This window comes from Rattus norvegicus, chromosome 17 (assembly GCF_021556685.1).
Source record: "Rattus norvegicus strain SHRSP/BbbUtx chromosome 17, alternate assembly SHRSP_T2T, whole genome shotgun sequence".
Lineage (NCBI taxonomy): Eukaryota > Metazoa > Chordata > Mammalia > Rodentia > Muridae > Rattus > Rattus norvegicus.
In genome coordinates this window covers 93,542,903-93,565,962 of record NC_141550.1, presented here as the reverse complement: position 1 = coordinate 93,565,962, position 23,060 = coordinate 93,542,903, and the positions used below count along the sequence as shown (strand labels likewise).

Here is a 23,060-nt window from a genome sequence, read left to right as displayed (position 1 = left end):
ATCTGAGATGGCCAGAGGCAGTCAAGTTCACTATATCAGATATAGAAAACATCCTTCAGTACCATAAGCACCACCTCTGTGGACAGCATAATTTCCATGCTGGGTACTCTTCTAGATGGTTATTCTTTTCCCCATCTCATCCTCCTAGGGTAGGAGAGGCCTGAAGGCTGAGCTAGCTCTACTGTTGTTCTGACTGTGGCCTTTGTCTGACAGATTCTGACAGGACAATTTTTCAGGAAAAGGTTCTGTTGCTTAATATCTTTTGGAAAAACAGAAACCTAGAGCTGACACTGCCTTAGGAATAGAATTGAAGAAACTATTCTGAGCCAGAAGAGCCCTCCATGTCAGTAGAGAACCCACCAATAGCATCAGCCAGAGCTGCTGGCTTTTTTGAGCAGCAGAAGAGCTGTGCCCACTCTCTTTCCCCTCCTCCTCTTTCCAATGGTTTCTTGTCTAATGTATGGTAAATGGAAACAAAGTGTTTCTTTGTATCTGGCATCTTTTGCTTAAAAATAAAATTATATTTCTACTTTGAAACAAAATAACCACAGGAAAGGTATGAAGAAATGCCTTCCTTAACTGTAACTAAGAACAGAAGAGGGAGGGATGTCCTCTTGTCCTTTATATATAGCTTCTACAGTGTCTTATTTTTTGTAACATTTTGTGTAATTAAGAAGTTGAAGTTGAAAAACCAAAGTTATGATGTCAAAGCAGCAAAAGACACAAAAAATAAGTTATGCCCACTCTGTTCATAGTCCCAACCTTACCAGGAAGTTTCAGAATGAGCTTGGAGAACATCATTTTGCCTAGGCAGCATCTAAAAGCAATGCCTATGTTCAATTATTCCACATCTATTTGGGCTTCAGGCCAGAAGGAAATTCCTATGAATCTACATAGGAATTTCAACTTTTTATCTTAGCCCTGGCCTGAACTCTGGACTCTTAGGTCAGCTAGCTAATCTTAGGGTCAATCTCAGGAATTTGCTGTTCCTGCATCCTGATAAGAGGATGAAGATGTCCCCACTATACATACAGCATGTTACACCATCTGAACACATTAGTTACTATGTGCCTTAAATAGCTCTTTTTAGAGGTGTTTGGACATGACAATCTCTGCATCACATGCTGTGGGCTAAGAGTTCTGCCTCAACATAAAGATTCTTACATGAAGACAATGGTACATGGCACTGCCACCATATTTACATCAAGTGAACTAAACTTAAAATGCAAAACTGTAATTCAGTCTCACACTACTCATAGAAACTTAATGGCTAGCTAGTAACTGGCCACTTTGTAGAACAGTACAGGGACTTGAGCACTATTGAGGGCAGCCAGATTGTCTGCATTCTCAAAATCCTTTCTGTGCAGAGCATGGTACACAGGTATGTACCCCAAGCAGCACAAAGAATGTGTTAGATAGGTCTCTGGTGGGACACAGCCCCCTATGTTGTGTGCTCACCTGACTCCCAGGTGACCTGTGTGCACTGTGGAGAAGCTGTGGTGAGCCCCTGACTCTCCACCTTGGCTGCACATCACCAGCTAGCACACTTTCTCAATTTGTGGGTTATGAGCCCTTTCGGGTTGAGTGACCCTTTCACAGGGATCACCTAAGACCATCAGAAAGTACAGATATTCACACTACAATTTATAACAGTAGCAAAATTACAGTTATGAAGTAATTTTATGGCTGGGGTCACAACAACATGAGGAACTAGATTAAAAGGTTCCAGCATTAGGAGGTTGAGAGTCATTAAACTAGAGTTTAAAAACATGGGGACAGGGTCCTCACTCTCTGGCTTCTTAATTTATTGTTGTAGGACATGATCTGGCCTCTAGAATTTAAATTTCTCAGGAAATCTGGGGTATGTGTAGATCATTCACATCTTCTCATCTACCTTACGCCAAGCTCCTACTTTAGGACCTAGCATAGAACTCCAGAAGATATCCAAGTCTATCAACTCCTGCTTGCTTAAATTACTAAAATTAAGCAAGATATAAAATTGCTGCTTTGTTTTCCTTCAATCTGAAAAGGCACGAAATGTATGGAAAAACCCACCTCTGCTGGGCGCCAGAGGATTTAAAGGGCGATAAACAGATCGAGGCCTGAAAGAGAGCACAAAGCTCAGCTGTAAAATGGCTTAACTTACATGGAGTGCTCTCCAACAGAAATGACACCTGCCCCTCCCCCTCCAGTCCTCAGTTACTTGAAGCAGTTTTCTTCATAAATGCTGTTCCACACCCTCCACGCTGAGGAGCCCTTGTAGCCAGTGTACCGTTCCGGGTTCAGCAGCAGGTCCACATACTGTGCAGCAGGAGATCGCTCATCTGCCAGGAGCAAGTGGTAAGGTCGCTCAACCTCACTACTCACCTACAGCTTGACATCACAGAGCAGTGACTCCCCAACCAGAGAAGTTCCTGGTTCAAGTCACCTCCACCTCACACAGTTGGGTGGTTAGCCCCTGTGACTGCATTTGAACTTGAATTTGTAGAACTTGGACAAATTACTCAAGAGAGGAAAGAACAACGTCTGCCTTTCTTTGGCTCCTCAAAGTCCACTCAGGTAATGTAACATTCTCCACCTTAGTTATAAACACCCAGGAATAAAAAGAAACAACAATCAGATTTAACCACACAGGAATAAAAAGAAGTTAGTCAGATTTATGTAACTGTTTTCTTTCTATAATTTATCTATCAACAGAGACTCAAGCATACTATTTTGTTGCATCTTATATTACAAAGATTTTTCCATTATTCTTCACAGAATAATTTAATCATTGAACTTCCTCTTCCTTTCCTACTTGATAATGTATTTTTCTGTCACTGAACAAAATGCATTAGCTACTTACTGTTCCCATAATCATAGGGAAAACTGGCAACCTGGCCACGCCCTTCAAAGACTACCTGCTGCTATGATGTAGGAAGATAAAAAGGTAACCACAAATTGGCTTATTAAATGGATTGAATACAACAGATATAATGGAAACATGATTTTATAGAATGTAAGATCTTATCTCTAATACTAATCACAAAATATTACATTACACAAATTTAGGCACAGGAAACAAGTTACAACTGGATATACAAAAACTCACAAGCAGTTTGACTTGAAACCTTTAACTTAAAAACCCTAACAGAAAAGTTCAAATCATGAGGTTTTCTTTTAAAGTATTGTTTTTAGGGTTAAGGATGCAGGAAGCAGCTAAGTGAGGTACTTCTGAAGCTCTGTTTTTTTTTAAATACTTATTTTATGTATGAGTACACTGTTGCTGTCCTCAGACACACCAGAAGAGGGCATCAGATCCTATTACAGATGGTTATGAGCCACCATATGGTTGCTGGGATTTGAAGTCAGGACCTCTGAAAGAACAGTCAGTGCTCCTAACCGCTGAGTCATCTCTCCAGCCCCAAAGCTCTGGATTTTAATACCTTTAAGCAAACACAAACCTTAAGAGGAAAAAAGCATATAATAATAATTGTTAAAATGTACTATTTAATTTTTATTTTTCCAGAGTAATAAAAAGACAATTTTACTGAGTACATTTCAAGGGGGCAGAGGTCAGGGTAGAACAGAATGGCCTTCTCGTTTTATTTCTAATTTCTGTATCACTCATCTTTTAAATCTTACATATTGGTATTTTGTCTACTTGTATGCTTGTGCAACACATGGTGCAGTTCCAACCAAAGCCAAAAGAGGGTGTCAGATGCCCTGCAGCTGGTGTTCTAGACAGCTGTGAGCTGCCACGTAGGTTCTAGAAATGGAACCCAGGTCCTCAGTAAGCGCAGCCAGTGCTCTTAACTGCTGAGCCATGTCTCTAGGACCAGTTACATATTTTTAATTTTTTTGAACTATTTTTAAACTCTGTAAAGCAGATTTGGTTATAAATAAAACTTCTTGAAAATCACTGAATGTCATTAATGTATTCTCTAAAATGAATATGCATATAGAGACATATATATTCATTTTAAATATGTATATTTAAATATATTTTATATACACACATATATTCTCTTATATATGTACTTATCATGTGCAGGGTCTGCTATGAATGTGTAAGTGGGACTTGTGCCAGTTTCCTTACTACAGAAAACCCACTCAACAACTATAAAGAAAAGTTAGTCTGACATTAAACTATGACGATTTACAATATATTTTAGTGGGTCGGCAATGTAGCTCAATGAAACCACACTTGCCTAACGTGTGAAGCCCTGTGTTTGATACTCAGCACCCATACACAAATCATCTAAGAATTTTAAGAAGTTTTTAAAAAGTGTATAAGCAATTGTATCAGTTTTTTAAAAACTCATTAAATGAAACTTTTGTTCTTGGTTTTATTTCATTAAAAAAATCCTCTAATACTTTTTTCAAATCACAAAAAAGGTAGGATTGGGTTGGGGATTTAGCTCAGTGGTAGAGCACTTGCCTAGCAAGCACAAGGCCCTGGGTTTGGTCCCCAGCTCTGAAAAAAAGAAAAAGAAAAAAAAAAAAAAAGGTAGGATTTGTCAATTTATGTAAGGGAGTTTTTGCTGCTGGGAGGGGCTGTGTCCTGGAAGAGCACAGTGACATAGTCAAGTGCTGCTTTCACCTCACTGAGAGTGCCACAGATGCGGAGTCTACAAAACCCCCGAGATGTCTATTTGGTATTTACTGAAAAACCTTGTCCAGTCCTGAGCTACACTAATGAAGGCTTCCTTCTGTCCAGAGTAAGTGATGCAGCTAGTTCCCATAGTGGCTCTGAGGCGATTGGTCCCACCCCCAGCCAGCTATGACACTGATCCTAATTCAAACAGAAATTGTATTCTCTCACTGGTTTATAATCCCTATGCCCTCTCCTTGAAATTTTTCTTCCCCCTACAAAGCTATCTTTTCTATTTGACTATGCTAACTTATTGTCTAAGGATCTAAAGATTGGGATTCTGCTCTTCCTAATTTTACCTGTTTATCTAACTGGATTAATATGTCTTCCCTCAAATGTAGCATTGTTCCAAATGAATTTTCCCTTTACTGCAGCAGTGCTATGAGGTTGCAACTCATTTTTTAGTGTGCCAAACACAACTCAGTCACTTTACCTACACATTTCTTAAAATACAGTGCAGCATGGGTCAGCTCAAAATGGAGACTTGTTGCATATGTTACAGATTAAACTAGTTAGGATTCTAGGTTGAACTTATAAGTCTATCACCAAATTTATCTAATTTGTTCCAAACTCATTATAAAAGCATGGCCCACACTTGAGAATCCATAGTTTATAAAACTCAAGTAATTGTAACAGTCAGATTTGGAAATGATTACTTTGAACAATGTTTTCAAATATCAGATTAATGAACATGCCCTATCCATCACACTGTTTAGGCTACTAATGAGCCAATTGTTCATTTGCCAAGTATGCATTAAGGACTTCTATGTCCACATTCAAGTCTGGACATTAAGAATACAGCTTTGAGTCAAAAGACCAAGTCCTTGTCCACAGGTATAACACAGTCTAACTGAAGAAGGCAGACAGCACATAAACCAAACCTATTAAGTAATAATGAGGCTGTATGTACTTAGAAACATGTGGGAAAGTAGGCTGGGCAGAAACCAGCAGTGTGGTGTCTGAGAGTGAAAACAGATGACATCTGTGCAGATATGAACTAAGGGAAGCAGCTCTCTGTGTATAAAGCTAGCAAGGGGAAGATGGAGAGCAGCTTGAGTTGGTGGGTATTAAACCACAAAAGTATTTAAAACCTACTCGACCCATAGGGCTCCTCTTCCTTCCAAACAGAGAAAGTAACACTGACAAAACATCAGGAACAGGTGCATGCAGGTATTTTCATGAGTACATTTGAGTGAGTATTCTTGAGATTTTAATTCACTGAAATTAATAAAACAGGCACATCTAAACAATGATCCTGGAACTTGGTAACAATAACAAGTGACAGTATAAATCACTTGGGCATAAGTGGACACTGCTATTCAGAGGAACAGTAAGTAGTATTGTTTCATATGCATAAAACTATATAAAAGTCCTAGGTGTTTTAAATTCATAATCTTAAAAATCTTAAAGTAGAGCTAGGGAGATAGCTCAATGGATAAAACACTTGTCCTGAAAGTATAAAGACGAGAGTTTGTATCCCAAGTGCCCATGCAAATAAATGTTTGACAGGAACATTGGCTACCTATATAATTCCAGCACTCAGGAGGCAGAACTAGGGGATCTTGGAGCAAGGTAGCTAGAACAGCTGCAGTAAGAGAGCTCTGGGTTCAGCTGAAAAATCGTGCCTAAATATTCTTATAAGATATGTCTTCCATATTTACAATTTAAGAAATCAATGTATTTTTTATTTGGTTGGTTTTTCAAGACAGGATTTCTCTTTGTAGCTCTGGCTGTCCTGAAATTAACTTTGTAGAGTAGACTAGTCTCAAACTCAAAAAGAGAGATCTTTTGATGCCTGTCTTTGCCTTTCAAAGGTGTGTGCCAGCAAGTCTGGTGAAAACAGTATTTTTTTTCTTTTCTTTTTTCCGGGGCTGGGGATCGAACCCAGGACCTTGCGCTTCCTAGGCAAGTGCTCTACCACTTAAAAACAGTATTTTTTTAAAAAACTGGTTAAAACAGGCATGGTGGCTGTGGTGGTTTGAATAGGAATGGCCCCCACAGATTCATATATTTAAATGCTTGGTCATTAGAGAGTAGTGCTACTTGAGAGGGATTAGGTGGTATGGCTTTGTTGAAATAAGTGTGTCCTTGTGGAGGAAGTGTGTCTCTGGAGGTGAGCCTCAAAGGCTTCAACTCGGGCCTGTTAATACTCTCTTTTTTTGCTGCCTTTGGACCCAGATGTAGAACTCTCAACTACTGTGTCTGCCTACCATGTGGATAACTGACTAAACTTTTGAAACTATAAGCAAAGACCAATTAAATGTCTTCTTTTTATAAGAGTTGTCATGATCAAGGTGCCTCTTCACAGCAATAAAACATCAGCTAAGACAGTGGCACATACCTTTCTTAGCACTCAGGAGGCAGAGGCCGGTGGATCGCTAAGACTTCTCAGCTAATCTGTTCTACATAGTGAGTTCCAGGGTAGCCAGGGCATCATAGAGATAATCTGTCTCCAAAACAGAACAAAAACAAGTACCAGGTGGTGGTACATGTTTTTAATCCTAGCACTTGAGAGGCAGAGGCAGGCAGATCATAAGTTCAAGGCCAGCCTGGTCTACAGAGCAAGTTTCAGGATAGTCAGAGCTATACAGAAACCCTGTCTCAACAAAACGAAACAAAACAAAACAAAAAAAGCAAAGACAAAAAACTGTTAACACTGTATTACAGGTTATCTGGTATATCAACTTCTGTGTTAACAATTATCCTACAGACTGATACTGGAGTTTGTGGTGAGTTATTTTGTTTTTAACTCCAAGTGTGGCGTGTGTACGTGTGCCACAGCAGGCATATAGAGATCAGAGGGCAACTATGGTTGTCTGTCCTTGCTTTCTACCTTAAGGTTTCTTGCTGTTCACTATGTCTAGCATTACATAAGTGCTGAGGATTCAAACCCAGATCCTTGGGCTTACAAGGCGAGTGCTTTACCCACTGAGCCATATCACTAACCCTGAGTAGAATTCCATAAAATGCCTATTTTGAGTATAATATATATTTATAGAATATATTAATATGAAGTCTCCAAAATAACCATACTTAATTTTTGGATTGAAAGAAGTGATAGTAGGTTTTGTTTGGTTGGTTCATTGTATATAGATAGACTAAATGTAGCCAAGGATGACTGAACTCTTGATCCTCCTTCATCCACATCCCAAATATAGAGATCACAGGCCTGAGTTGTGGCACTCAGCATACTTGAGTGTCAACTGGAACAAATGAAAGAATAGTGACATGAATAAACAATGCCAACTACTTGAGGTATTTCCTCAAACAGAGATGTATGCCATCAGCCACAGAAAGTGGCTCTAACAAAATCACCAGCTCTAAGCCTCCCAATGGGGACATTTCACACTGCACTGGTTATATACTGGTATATCCAGATGAATCATGGTAACACTCTCTCAGTTCTCATCTTAGCAGAAGCCCTTAGTAACTTACCTTAATGTGTATTACAGCACAGTTCTATCTGTGATCTGAATGAGAATGGTCCCCATAGACTCATATTTGAATACTTGGTACCATTAGTGGAACTGTTTGGAAAGATCAGAAGATGTGGCTTTGTTGATGGAGGTGAGCCAGTTGGGGTAGGCTCTCATCTTTCAAGACTCCGACCATTCATGGTGTTCTCTCTGTCTTATGTTTGAGGTTCAAGATGTAAGCTCTTAGCTATTCCTGCCACCATGCCTTCAGTCTACCACCATGAACTCTGCCTCCTGAAACTGTTAAATTCAATTAAATGCTTTCTTTTATAAGTTACCTTGGTTGAGGTATTTTATCACAGCAATAGAAAACTAAGACAATCTGAGAATCCTCTTCAAATCTTTACAAAGCAGTGTAACCACCTTAGGATCCTAAAGGGCTTGGGAAGTTCTAGTTCCATCTGTGTAGGTCGAGTCTTATTGTTCTTTCCACTTTCCACAAGTTAACACTACAGTAAAAAGTGGAGAGAGGTCAAAGGAATGATTTGAATACACAGCACAGTGGAAATATGCTCAGGAAAATTTGAGTTACTGTAATTCTCTTTTGCTGGGTGGCAGTCACTTGGTTGGTCAGTGCCCTGCCAATCACCCTTCTAAGGATGCTTGAAAAGAGAGGGATATGAGAAGTCAAGTCAGAGTCCTCCCCAATACTACCACTATGAGTTGAGACAAATTTTCATGGCCTGTTCACAGAACTAGAACCAAGTGATCTAAAGTGAAGGCCCCCAGAAGATGGCATGCTGGAATGTTAACAATACAGGTTTGGGACTCAGATTTGGACTGAATCATGCCTCAACTTCTTGCTATTATGTGATCTTGGGCAAGTTATTTGCTTTTTTGGGCTCAAGTTTCTCAGCCATGGAACAATAGGTATCTAAAGCAAGCTGTAAAGATCAGAAAGAAATAACATATCTATAGCACTTAGTACAAGGCCTCAGACATACTCTCAACAAATGCCACTATCAATAGTAATGTCTCCACAGAAAAATCCAGCATTAAAACACTAACTCAGGCCAAGGCCATATATTCAATGGTTCAAATGTCTTATAAAAAGCTTCAGGATAAAGTGATGGTGACAACTTATTTTATTACCATCAAGTTCACAAAAGTGATCCTGTGAATCATCATATCTTGCCCAGTCAATGAATGCTTCTTTGCTTTCGTTACTATGGGAAGAAATAAAAAAAAATTATATTTGGAGCTAAAATTTTAACATTATATTCTAGTGAAAAATAAAATAATTTCTTCAGAAGATGATGCTACAAATTCTAGCAGTAGTTAAATTAAGGAATGATAAGACTAAGTCATGAAAAACTCAACTTTTCATGGGTTGTTTATATTTCTTAACTACTTTAAAATAATTCTTAGCCCTAGTTCAGTAATTTGAATTTATAAAATATATAACAAACACATACAAAACTCAAGGTTACTACTCCAACTGACATACAAATTGTAATTTTTTTAAAAAATAAAAGTTCAATTTGTTTTTTTAATTCTTTAAATTTAAGTTTCTTCTATATTTATAGAACCCCCAAAACCAAGAACTTTATTGTATTAACTGTCTAATTTATGATGCATGGGCTCACACTCTGCATGCTAGGCTAGTACTCTTACCACACAGTTGATTCTCCAGTCCTTGGACTTTTGATACAGGGTGGTGGTATGTAACTTAGGCTAGCTTCAAACTCCTGATGCTCTTGTCTCCACTCTCAGAGTGCTAGGATTATAGGTGTACACCACCCGTGCGTGGTGCTCCACTGCTCCCCTCTCCTAGTCCAACACAGCATTCACCAGTTCACCAGCCACATCATTGTGGTCCACATTTATTTTATATTCCACCTTACATTTAAAAAAAAATCTATGGTAAAGTAATGAGTTCTGATATAAGAATTAATCACATTCATTCAAATCAACTGTGACCTGTATCTATTGTATTCAGGCCTTCTTGTTATTTAATACACAATGGCAACAATGATTAGAAGAGCTCATGATGCTCTCCTTAATTCACTGCACAAAAGAGGGGAAACACAAAAGGTAAAACCATGTGAGGAAGTAAGAGATGGGGAAGTATAGGTGGCATATGTACAGATGTCCAGCCATGAAGACGTATATTTCAAATATATACATCACACTGTGTTTGTCAATTAGACTTAAAAACAAAGCTGCTTAAAATTATAATACTACTTGTTAGAGAAAGGCAGAACAGGATACCTCTCTCTGCTCCTCGTGTGTGTGTGTGTGTGTGTGTGTGTGTGTGTGTGTGTGTGTGTGTGTGTGTGTGTGTGTACATGTGGGCATGCCAGTGCCATGCTGCACAGTGTAGATCTGGGGCGTCAGGTCTCTCCTTCTACCTTGTTTTGAGGCAAGGTCTCCTTTCCAGTTGCCAATGTTTACTCCAGCTAGCTGCCCCTGGACGTCCAGCCTTTTCTCTCTCTTATTCCTCCCTCCCACTATGCCACAACAGTACTGGAATTACAGGTGTACATCACTACATCTGGATTTTAACATGGATCCCAGGGATCAAATTCAAGTTGTCAAGTTTGTGTGGCAAGTACTTTTGCCTACAATTAGTATTATAATTTTTATCTTGCTGGTCTCAAAGTATGGATTGTTATACTGAAAATACACAATCTGTATTACTGCCCATTAAAGACTCAAGGGCTCAAGCTCTTTCCACACAATGTTCATGAAGAGCATAAAAGTCCTGCCAGTCCACTCATCCTCTGGCATTATTACTGAGGCTAAAACAGGACAAAGGATGCAAAGTTTAATGCAACTGTGGGCATTATTCTTTTTAGAAGTTTATTAGTAAAAAATGTTCTATCAAAATCACAAGCTGGGCAGTGGTGAGGCAAAGGCAGAGGCAGGCAGATCTCTGATGTCAGCCAGGTTGGTCTACAGAGTGAGTTCCAGAACAGCCAGAGGTACACAGAGAAACTGTCTCCAAAACAAGACAAAAGGAAATAAAACAACCCCACAAAAACAAAACAAAACAAAAACCCACAAAAAGCCACTGACATTAACTAAGAACAACTCAACTTGCCTTAGGGTGCTGTTGATGGCGCCCAGCTTGTTAGCCTGCTCACAGTCGTCCAGTTCTTTGGTGTTGTTTGCTGCTTGTGAGTACTGAAAGAAAGCTCGTATGTAGTTAAATGATAGTGATTAGCTCTTAAGTTCTATCATCAAAATCCTTATAGTTAGAAAGGCCTTTTTTAAAGGCATGAAACTTTACCATTAAGTGAGCAAAGGCATTAAAAATGTAATAGTGTGCTGGTGATGATGTCATTGGGGAAAGAAATTGAAAATATATCTAGTTTTACAAACACATAAACTCCTTAGAACAGCAGTCTTCAACTTAGACCATAACCCAAGGCAAATTTATTTTTTAATATTATAACATCTTAGTGTTTTGTATTATTTTAAAAAGCAAGATACCCAGACCTTATGGTCCAGCATCACTTCTATAAACAGTACTAGGGAAACTTTCATGTGCACACAATGAGACCGGGTACAAAAATGCCAGTATTTCTCTGCAAGAGCAAAGAACCAGAATGCCTGAAATGTCTATATGCAAGGTGGCAACTGCCAGTCACACAAATGACTAAGATGTTGTTGGTAAGGGTGAGTGCACAAGATCCAATGTGTAAACAGAGAAAGAGGCTTACAAGCAAAAACACAGAGCCAAAATACAAACGAAAAAGTATTTCCAACTTGAAGAAATTCATAGTAATAAAATTGTTTTTCACCTCTCATAAAGTAATCTATAGTATTGTACTGAGGAGACATGCTCTGAAAGTGTTACGTATAGACAGATACATAAGTAGTAAGAGTAGAACCACATAAATCACTTCAGGAAATGACTGGCTCTGGGGAAGAGGAAGTAAAATGGGATCACAACAGTTGGAGGAGTGGGGGTGAGCATCAATACATGGAGAGATGGATAGAATAAGGAGGCAGTATGAAAGGAGGAGGCAGAGAGAGTGGAGAATCTTCATCATGTATGTGCAGCAGAGGAAGATGAGTTACCCGCCAAAGCTTACCCCCCCCCAAAAAAAATAAAAATAAAAGCACAATGAATACCTTCACACCATTTCCAAGTATTTGGCTCAAAATAGCTTGGGAATACTTTACATGAAATATTCTGAATCTAACACACATTAACTGAAACAGAAGACTTAAAATAGTTACTAGCATTTTTGTTGCAATTACAATTGAGAGTTTTTCTAACTAGAGATTCTAAAAACAGAATTCCAAAAGAAGCTAGGCATGTATAACTTCACTGCTTGATTCGAGAGTTAGTATTTTGAACTCTGAGGCCAATCCCCATTCCCAGGTAGGCTCATGGCTCTCTACTGTCCCCACTATCTGAAAAAAGTCAAGGAGGAAAAGTAACTCACCTTATTTGAACGCCCAGCTTTAATTCCAACGGGAATTTTACTCTTAAGAGAAAAATAAGAACATTACTTAAAAGATGGTCAGAAGGGATGGTCACTATCAGAGGTAATGGAGGGAACAAACGGGCACTGATCTCAAAACACACATGTATTTTGCTTCCTATGTTATGACTTCTCTTTTAAAAATTATGTTTTATGTGTATGAGTGTTTTGCCAGCATACATACATGTGTACCATGTGCTTGCCTACTATCTATGGCATCCAGAGACATACTGGGTCCCCTGACCAGTGGTTATGGGTGGCTCTAAGCTGCCATTTGAGTACTGGTAACTAAAGCCAAGTCCTCAGTAAGAGCAGCAAATGCTTTCTCTCTCCATTCCCTGTTGTGAGTTTTAAAAATAAACATTGTTTATTTCTTACTAGAAATGTATCACAGTGGCTATAATGCACTATATATGGAAAGTAACTTTAAACTTTTGGTTAAAACACTAGGAAACCTGTTATGAACCAGCCAGCATTGTGGCTCATATACACATACCCCTACCTGGAATGTAACATTCTCTTGGTAGTAAACATAACGTTGAAAGGGAAAAAAAAGCATTGAAAACCTATTCTAACTGGATTTTCCTATTTCATGCACTGAAATCCCCATTTAAAATATAAAGTTTAAGGCCCAAAACTTTCCTTTTTGTCTATGAAACAAGATATAGACCTAGTAAAGTCCTTGTAGGCCTAATCCTAAAATAAGCCTCTGATCTTCCTCCCATTTAGAATCAGATCTATATCCACACCCCATCTCCAACACCACTGGATACACAAATTCCTCAACCAATCTTTAAAGAAGTCTAGTCATAAGAGCTGAAAGCTTATGAGTCTGCTGACAAACCCAAACACAAGGATACTGGCAATGGGTTATGATTGTTTAAAAGCCCAAGAAGCCAGTCCATATCCCTCCCACTCCCCATTATCATACTCTTACTTCTGGACAGGGCTCCACATGACAGTCTTTTATTGAGCAGTGGCCATCTTCTGCCCAGAAAGGACATGGTCGTTTCAGATTAACCTTTCCAAGAAGAACAAATCAACATTAGAAAATGGGTATGATAATTATAGAATGTTTGCAGTGACACAGTAGTGATGGGGAGGGAGAAGCTGCTTGACCCTGAGGTGTGTACACAGTTCAGATATTAAATGACTGCAAGACTTGCAAGCATTTGGACAGAGTGTTAACCTTTAAAACAAATGCCTATAGGTTCTCTGACTACAAAAGAGGGACAGCATTCAAGTTCACTGCTCATTTGAAGCACAGTTGTCACTGGGCAGCATTTCAGAATGACTTTAGCACTCATTCCCCAAACATCAACCACTACCTTAGCCTTAGGACTTTCGCAGTACCTTAGTATGCGCTAAGCACTGGCTATCTGTCAGACACCAGACTAGGTTCAAGGCCAAAGTGCCCTCTCTTCTAGGACTTATAATATCCTAAGAAAAAATAAAATACTGACACACTTAATATTGCAAATTGTAGTATGTGTTCCAAAGGAGAACCCAGAGTTTTGTAGTAATAGTCCTGATGGACAGAGCCTCTGAGGAGACCATATTTTAGGAAGATGAAAGGTGGGGGAAGCGCGCGTTTGGCTATAGCAATGTTAAGCTTTAATGATGCTAAAAATGAAAAACCACCAGTTCCACCATTTTTGATGGAAAAAGAATGGACGGTAAGGGTAGAGGCCATCATGGTAAACACTAATTGTCATATTCTTCATACAAGAGGAAGTTGATAATCCAAGAGGACTTACAGGAGTTTAGCCCAAGCTAAAGACCAGTTTCCTGTTTCCTCCTTTGTTACCTTTTACTACCTCCACCACCATCATGTGTCTTGCCTAAGCTTCCGCAACAGTTTCCCTCCTTCAACCACAACCTATTGCATGCAGCAACAGCTACACTGAAACCAAGGCAGACCTATCCAGTGTCTGCCCAGAATCTTCCTGTGCATTTTCAGCTCTCCTGGAGCAAATCTATCCCTGCAGCAGCTCTACACACACGACTCTTGATACACCAGGATCCATAAGCCCCAAAGCTTCTATACTGCCCACTCTCTTTGTCCTTACTATTGTTCCTATAGAAGGCCTGTTCTACGACCTTATTCGGGCCTTGACTAGACACTCTAAAGTAGTACTTCCAATGTAACCAACCCCCAATATATTGTTATATCATTTTTTGTGTGTGTTTGTGCATTTGTGTATGTGGCATGTGTACATGCTCACGTTTTTTAAAATTGGATCCTACATACCTCTCCAACCTCCTCATCCTCACTCATCTGCTGCCTTCTAATTCTTCAAATATACTAAACTTAGTCCTGTGTCAAAACTCTTAAATCTATTCACTCAACTTCCCTGAAATGTTTTCCCAGGAGCTCACCACCACTTATACTTTCACATTAGAAAAGTCTTTGCTCAAATATCACATTAGCATCAATACCATCCTTTCCCGCTCATTTCATCAAAGCAGGGTTACCTCTCTGTATTCTTTATTCTCATCCTGTTTCTATTGTGCTCCTACTTTATTTTCTCTATAGTAGCCATCTTACATCTGACAATACAGTTCAATGTCTACTTATTTATTGCTTGTCTCCCTAAGCAGAACAAAAGCATTGTCTTACTCACCGCTGACTCCACAGTACCAAGACTAGAGGCTGTCACAAAGTCATCGATGTGACCAACTGCCTAGCTGCAAAGATGGGTGGTTGCTTCTACCTCCAGCTTCTTGTTCCCAGAATCCCCAGACTGTATGTGTGTGTTTGAAATCAGCTTCTCTTAGATTCCCACTAGTACAGTATACTGTGAATGGATAATGTTTCTATTTATCTCACAGACAGTCAGAACTAGAAGCAGAGCATCTTTCTCTCAAATACCTGCCTATTCATGGGATAAAGGCATCAGCAAGATCAGGGCTACACCCCCTTGGGGAACAGGCAATGAATATGATTGGTCATATATGGAACAACCTTATCCTATTAGAGCATTTCTAAATAAAGCAGGAAAATGAAAACCTACATTGATTGGCCACACTGTTAGTTTTGCCTTACTTAGCTTTCATTTTCCCTTCTACTGTAACAGTCTTCTAATTTCCCTTTCAGGAACAATGTTCCCTCATGCTCCTTTGAATAGCACTGTCACCCAAGGTATCTTTGTTTCTTTTGGTAAAGGTTATCACATGGCTTCCTGGACCAATCATGATTCTCTCCTCCAGAAATTTGACTCTTTTATAAAGAACAAGAAAAATATGGGAAAATAGTTCATTTGGCCTGAATGTTTGGTCTGAAAGGCTGATGCTACAGCTCAGGGGAACAGTGCTTGCCTAGTTGCCCCTTAGATTCAACCACCACAAAGTTTTAATTTGTCATAAAGAGAATGCCCATTAGTGCCTGCTCCCCTTTCGTTTTTCCTGACTTGTTCTACTTTACTTTGTCTTTCAAGTTGGTAAACTAGTAAACTACTCAATTATCTTCTCTCTTAAACTACTATTTTTTGGTCAAAAAAAGTATCCTACTTAGGATATCCAGGCCTATTATTTCTTTGATTTAAAAACGTGATAATTTCAACATCCTTAGTCATCAGAGAAATGCAAATCAAAACAATCCTGAGATTCTACCTCACACTAGTCAGAATGGCTAAGATCAAAAACTCAGGTGATAATAGATGCTGGCGAGGACGTGGAGATAGGAACACTCCTCCATTGTTGGTGGAATTGCAAGCTGGTACAACCACTCTGGAAATCAGTCTGGAGGCTCCTCAGAAAATTGGACATAGTACTACATGAGGACCCAGCTATACCACTCCTGGGCATATACCCAAAAGATGCTCCAACATATAACAAGGACACTATATTCATAGCAGCCTTATTTGTAATAGCCAGAAACTGGAAAGAACCCAGATCTCCTTCAACAGAGGAATGGATATAGAAAATGTGGTATATCTATAAAATGTGGTATATCTATAAAATGTGGTATATCTATACTCAGCTATTAAAAACAATGACTTCATGAAATTCATAGGCAAATGGATGGAACTAGAAAATAGAAAATAGCATCCTGAGTGAGGTAATCCAATAGCAAAAAAAAAAAAACAAAAAAACAAAACAAAACAAAACAAAACAAAAAAACCCACATATGGTATACACTCACTGACAAGTGGATATTAGCCCAAAAACTGGAATTACCCAAGATAAAATCCACAGACCGCATGAAGCTCAAGAAGAAGGACAAACAAAGTACAGATGCTTCAGTCCTTCTTAGAAGGGGGGACAAAAATATTCATAGGAGGAGATATGGAAACGAAGTTTGGAGCAAAGACTGAAGGAATGGCCCTTCAGAGTCTGCCCCACCTGGGGATCCAGCCCATTTACATACAGCCACCAAACCCAGGCAATATTGTTGATGCCAAGAGTGCATGCTGAGAGGAGCCTGACATAGCCATCTTCTGAGAGGCTCTGCCAGAGCATGACAGATACAGAGGCAAATGCTAGCAGCCAACCATTGAATGGGGTCCCCACTGGAGGAGTTAGAGAAAGGATTGAAGGGGCTGAAGGGGATTGCAATCCCATAAGAACAATAATATCAACCAACCACCAGACCTCTCAGGGACTAAACCACCATCCAAAGAGTACACATGAATAGACCATCGCTCCAATTGCATATGTAGCAGAGGATGGCCTTATTTGGCACCAAAGGGAGGAGAAGCCCTTGGTCCTCCCAAGGCCGGACACCCCAGTGTAGGGGAATGTCAGGGTGGGGAGACTGGAAGGGGTGGATGGTTGGATGGGGGAAGGGAATAACATTTGAAATGTAAATTTAAATAATCCAATAAAACCAATAAAATGAAAAGAAATAAACAAAATGTAGATAACAAAAATTTCACATGAAGATTAAATGAGATATACATTCATCTAAATATTCAATTCCTCAATGGGCCAGGCCTTATATGAATACAAAAATAGAAGATGCAATCCCAAAGGGAGGTATGCTGAGTGAGGGTTGAAACAGATTCAGTGGAAATGTTACCTGGACCCCAAATGAAAGCACGGTCTCTGACAGCACACACAGTTTCTACTGTATTAGACTGAACCATATGAAATTGGCATGTTCAACCATTTTCAAAACATTAAAGTGACAGTTTTGCATGGTTTATCTAATATTATGGAGGATACATCCATGCACACAGTCACTCATTTCATGCAGGGACTCAGGAGCACCTATCTTGTTTGTATGAAAAACACCTAAGGAGCAGCCTTTACAGTTTTAGGTAAAGATTTAATCTTTGAAATAATCCACCAACTGCATTCCCAACTGATTATGTACAAAGAAGAAACATTTACTCCTTTCTGGATATTCTTTGTACCTGTGGTCAAAGGGATATATTCCCAATCTGCAATTTTCTAATTTATCTTCTTGGACAATCTACAATTGCTAAAAACTAAAATTTTCACCCTCAAAAACATTTAAAGAGGGGTTGGGGATTTAGCTCAGTGGTAGAGCGCTTGCCTAGCAGGTGCAAGGCCCTGGGTTCGATCCCCAGCTCCGGAAAAAAAAAAAAAACATTTAAAGAACCAAGATAATCTATTCAGAATCATGTTTAAAATTTTAGAACAAATTAAAATAGAAACCAAATTATATACCAGCCAAATCCTAAGAGCAAGAACAAGATCAAAGTAAAGCCAAGTGTAGCTTTAAAATATAACTGTAAAACATACTCTGTGCAACACACAGAAGAGAGGAACTGAAGAAATGGAGAGTGAATATGGTCAAAGTACACGATGTACTTGAACCAAACGAGGTCGTCACGTAGCCCACTGCCTCCTTGTACATGAATATACAGGAATAACTGTTTCAACCCTTGGTACTATCTCCTTAGAAATATAAAATTACAATTGTTTCTTTGCATTCTAATTGTTGACATACTTCTGCCTTTCCACTGGTTATTTCAGAAGGCCTAGAGACTCATGCTAGGTTAAAAACAAGGTCCACAGAATTATGGACCAGAATTATGGAAGGTGCCTATGGAGGCAAGTTCTACTTGCAGCATCACATAGGTTGCAGCCCCCACAAAGAACACCAGTGACCTTCTGTTACTCTGCAGTGCTTAAGACACACCTATTATATCAGCACAATGCACAGCCGCAGCCCGACAGTGTGGTCCAGAGCACATAACCTGAGCTCATAGAAGCTGACAAAATCCGTGTGGGCAGGAGAAATCTTCATCAAAAAAACTGAACGAATAATTCCCAAACATAAGAAGAGGGGTTCTGGGGGCTGGGGATTTAGCTTAGTGGTAGAGCGCTTACCTAGGAAGCGCAAGGCCCTGGGTTCGGTCCCCAGCTCCGAAAAAAAGAACAAAAAAAAAAAAAAAAAAGAAGAGGGGTTCTGATTCTCAGTATGTAGTAAACAAGTGTTCCACTATGATATTTTTTTAAAAGATTTTGAAAAACACAATAAAACAAGTCAATTTGCAGACTATATAGAAATCTTGGATTAACAGAATTAAAAATGGCCACCTTACCTTGTAATAACGAAAATAGTCTCGTTCTTGTAACTTTTTTATTTTGGGAAAGATTTTGTAGGTGTTGAAGTTATCAATGCTGTCAATGTCACATAAGCAATCATCCAGAACTCCAGTCACCTAGAATGTATATATGTTTAAGATATTAGATATACAAATCACTAATAAATCTACTTTAGAGGATAATTTATTCATTCAAATTGTCCAGTTTTACTGATTAAGGTTTATAACATTAGGTCCAATGGTGGAAAGTGTGATGGTTTCAAGCTGGAGTAGGAACAAGATGGCTCAGCAGGTAAAAACATTTATCCTTCAAGCCTGATGACCTGAGTTCAATCCCAGGATCCCATGATGTATAAGAAGAAGCAATTCCCAAAAGTTGTCATCTGACCTCTACATGTGTGTCTGTACCATACATGCTCCCTAAACCCTCCCCCGTCAAATGATGATGATGATAGAACAGGATGGATGCTTCAATTGAGCATCTACACCCACACACTGCAAGCATGCAGACATGAAATAATGAGAAGGGGAGGAGGAGGACAGGAACAGAGTAGATGCTTGAAGTGAATAACCTGATCCATATTTTCACTGTGGTGCTGAACATATGAAGCAGAATATTATAAAAATGTGAATACAGCAAGGCGGTGGTGGTGGACAGCTTTAATCCCAGCACTTGGGAGGCAGAAGCAGGTAAATCTCTAAGTTGGAGGCCAGCCTGGACCACAGAGTGGGTTCCAGGATAGCTAAGGCTACATAGAAACCCTGTCTAGAAAAAACCAACCCCCTTCCCCCAAAAAGTGAATACATACACACAAATATAAACAGAACCAGAAAAATATCAAATCATTCTATCAATGGCAACATCCTGTTTATAACTCTATCTTTATAAAATGTTACCATTGTGTAACTTGGTAACATGACCTAGTACTTCTCCCTATTATTTCCAACTGCACATGAACTTGCAACTATCGCAGTTCAAGGCTTTAAAAACAATGGAACTCTGCCTATTAAATGTTTTATTCAGGAAGTTCTCAGATAGAAGGAGACATAGAAGCAGGGATCAGAAGCAGAAGTTCTAGCCAATTATTTTTCTTTCTCAGAGTGGAAATGTCTCTCAACTCCATCTCACACAGACACAGCAACATGTTACCTTTACGTAAGGAACAAGGGCTGGAATTCTCCACTTAATCACCCTATTTCTTAGGATCCTGTCACTAACTCTCAAATTTCATTGAGCTTCTAGATTCTCTAGTCACAGCAGTCACAGTCGTGTGTGTGTGTGTGTGTGTGTGTGTGTGTGTGTGTATACCTGTGCATGTGTTTAAAATACTTTTCTAATCTAGGCATGGTAGTTTATGCCTTTAATACCTGCATTCAGTAGGCAGGGGCAGGCAGATTTCTGCATTTGAGAGGTTGGCCTGGTCTACAGAGTGAGCTCCAGGAAAGCCACCCCCCCCACAAAAAAAAAAAAAACCTGTCCAAAAACAAAAAACAAAATCCTTTTATCTAGTAACTGTTCTTTTTAGTAATTATTTTAAACTGAAAACTTTTGGTTTGTAAACTATTATTTTCTTTAAATATTTTCAGGAGTTGGGAAGATGGCTGTCAGCAAAATGCCTGACACACAAGCATAAAGGCCTAAATTCAGATCTCCAACTCTTACATAAAAAGCTGGGGAGGGGGCTGGGGATTTAGCTCAGTGGTAGAGTGCTTACCTAGGAAGTGCAAGGCCCTGGGTTCGGTCCCCAGCTCCGGAAAAAAAGAACCAAAAAAAAAAGCTGGGGAGGCAGCAATGGGGAGGTTAAGACTGAAGGCTCCCTGGGGCTTGGTGGTTAGACATTCTAAGTGAATTGGTGCGCTCCAGCTTCATCAAGTCTCTGTCTCAAAGAATAAGGTGGAGAAATGATTGATAGCACCTAAGGTCAACTTCTAGCCTCCATGTGCATGTGTGCACACACACAGGCCATTTTCATTGTTAGAAGGATAAATTACTGTTGATACACATCTGTAACTTTTAAAACCTATGCATCGGGGTTGGGGAGTTAGCTCAGTGCCCTGGGTTCGGTCCCCAGCTCCGAAAAAAAAAAAAAAAAAAAAAAAGAAAGAAAAAAAAATAAAAGGAAAAACCTGTGCATCACCAAAATCTTGACATGTAGATGCAAATATTTCCTGTATCCTTGAAGTTCTTTCTCAAGTACACCTACCTAGAGGTTAAAATAAAGCTTACTGTTGTAATTTTCTTTGTAATGCATCCTTGAACAATTTACTCACAATTTCCATTTTAGTAATATTAATGTCATTTCATTTTAATTTTTCTGCAAAAGTGTTGTTTTTGCTAACATTTTACTTTGGCATTTATTCATGATGGTGAGTTTTATTTGTAGCTAGCTCATTCACTTTCCCTGTCATGAATGTTGTATAATAAAAACAACCACAGGTTATCCATTCCATTTTGTTCTATGCAGAAGACCAGCCCAAGATATGCAAGTCCTGATTGCTAAGACACTTTCACAAACCTAATCTCAGAAGAATATTCTTTCACAAATAAGTCTTTAAAGATGTGATCAGGGCAGGCAAGATTGTTCAATGGGTAAGGATGTTTGCCAGGCAAGCCTGGCAACCTCAGGTTGATCCCTAGAACCCATGTAAAATTGGGAACAAAGAACTCCTCTGATGTCTACATTCATGATATGGCAAGCAAGCATACATGCAAGTGCAAGCACACAAACACACACACAATATAAAAATTTTAAAGAAAAATCTAAAGATGTGATTGAGGATCTTAAGATATGAAGATTATATTAGATTAATAAAAGGAGACTTATAGAGCTACCAGAATTCCTTATCAGAAAGAGGCATGGGTACTGGTACTGGAGTCAGGAGAAATTACAAGAGTTTACAGTACTGACAGTGAAGATAATACAGGAAGAAGTCACAAGGCAAAGACTAAACACGCCCTTAGAAGCAGAATCAAGAAAGTTCCCACTTACAGCCTCCAGGTCTCCTACCTTGTTGATAAAATTAGGATTTTATTACTGTAAAATTCATTTTCAGATTTGTAAAACTATGAGATTAAGAACATTGCATTGTTTTTAGTGACTAAACTGTGGTGACTTGTTATAGCAACACTGGAAACAAATATATTCCATATCATAAATTTTGCTAAAGAAAAAAGCTGTGCAATCATCTTTGCACATATATCTTGGGAGAGATGTGAAAGAGTTTATCAAGGTGACAATTTTGGGTGTAAAATTGCTCTAAGCACACATTCAGCTTTATTAGGAAACAGCAGGCTAACTTCCTAAGTACCGCACCTCCAGTGGTCAGGAGTTACTGTTGAGACATGCCACCCTGAACACTAATATTAAACTATGGTTTAAATTTTACCAATCAACAAGAACAAAGAGGTATAAGGGAATAGTAGATCTGTCCTAATGATAATGTACTACATTTATTTTTTTTTGATTCTGAAGAGTGAGATGTTTGTCATCCAAATATAAATGATGGAGAATAAAAAGTTGGATGTGATGATCTAGAACTAAGATTTCTTGTCTTCAAATATAAACTTGGGACTCAGGTACAGATGGGTTTTTAAATCTAAGCGTCCAGACAAGATGAACAAGAAAGACCAAACCCCAAAGGTCGAATGACTGGTGACTGAGAGAGGAGAAGTCAGCCTAGTGTTTTAAGATAGACTAGGCCACTACAAAGGAAGTAAACCATAAAAGTTAGCATCTTGGATAGCACTTATAAGAGTAAGGGTTGAGATGTGAAAAAAAACAATCTGCCAACAGGTAAAACCTGAGGTTTAAGAACTATAGTCTTAGTAACAAAGACACTGGTAACCTTGACAAGAGAGAACAGTTTCAGGGCAGTAGTAGAAGAATCTGACTGTAATGAATATGCTAAACAAAACAGAACAGGAGAAATAAAACGAACACAGCTCAGGATTTTTCTAGGTATAGAAATTAAAAGGGGGAGGGGGCAGATTAATCAG

At 39.0% G+C, this 23,060-nt stretch overlaps 1 protein-coding gene across 8 annotated transcripts in view; it reads right to left on the bottom strand.

Moving 5' to 3' along the window:
• Nucleotides 1-23,060, bottom strand: part of Ero1b (endoplasmic reticulum oxidoreductase 1 beta) — a 72,306-nt gene that overhangs the window by 15,368 nt on the left and 33,878 nt on the right. For 5 of the 8 annotated variants that reach the window (XM_087591274.1, XM_087591271.1, XM_087591273.1 and 2 more), the window contains 7 exon segments: nucleotides 19,061-19,180; nucleotides 13,483-13,566; nucleotides 12,507-12,548; nucleotides 11,153-11,235; nucleotides 9,202-9,275; nucleotides 2,204-2,324; nucleotides 2,056-2,102 (listed from right to left, as the gene is read on the bottom strand). In XM_087591274.1, coding sequence (XP_087447400.1) covers nucleotides 2,056-2,102; nucleotides 2,204-2,324; nucleotides 9,202-9,275; nucleotides 11,153-11,235; nucleotides 12,507-12,548; nucleotides 13,483-13,566; nucleotides 19,061-19,180 — 571 coding nt within the window. 8 annotated transcript variants of the gene reach the window in all.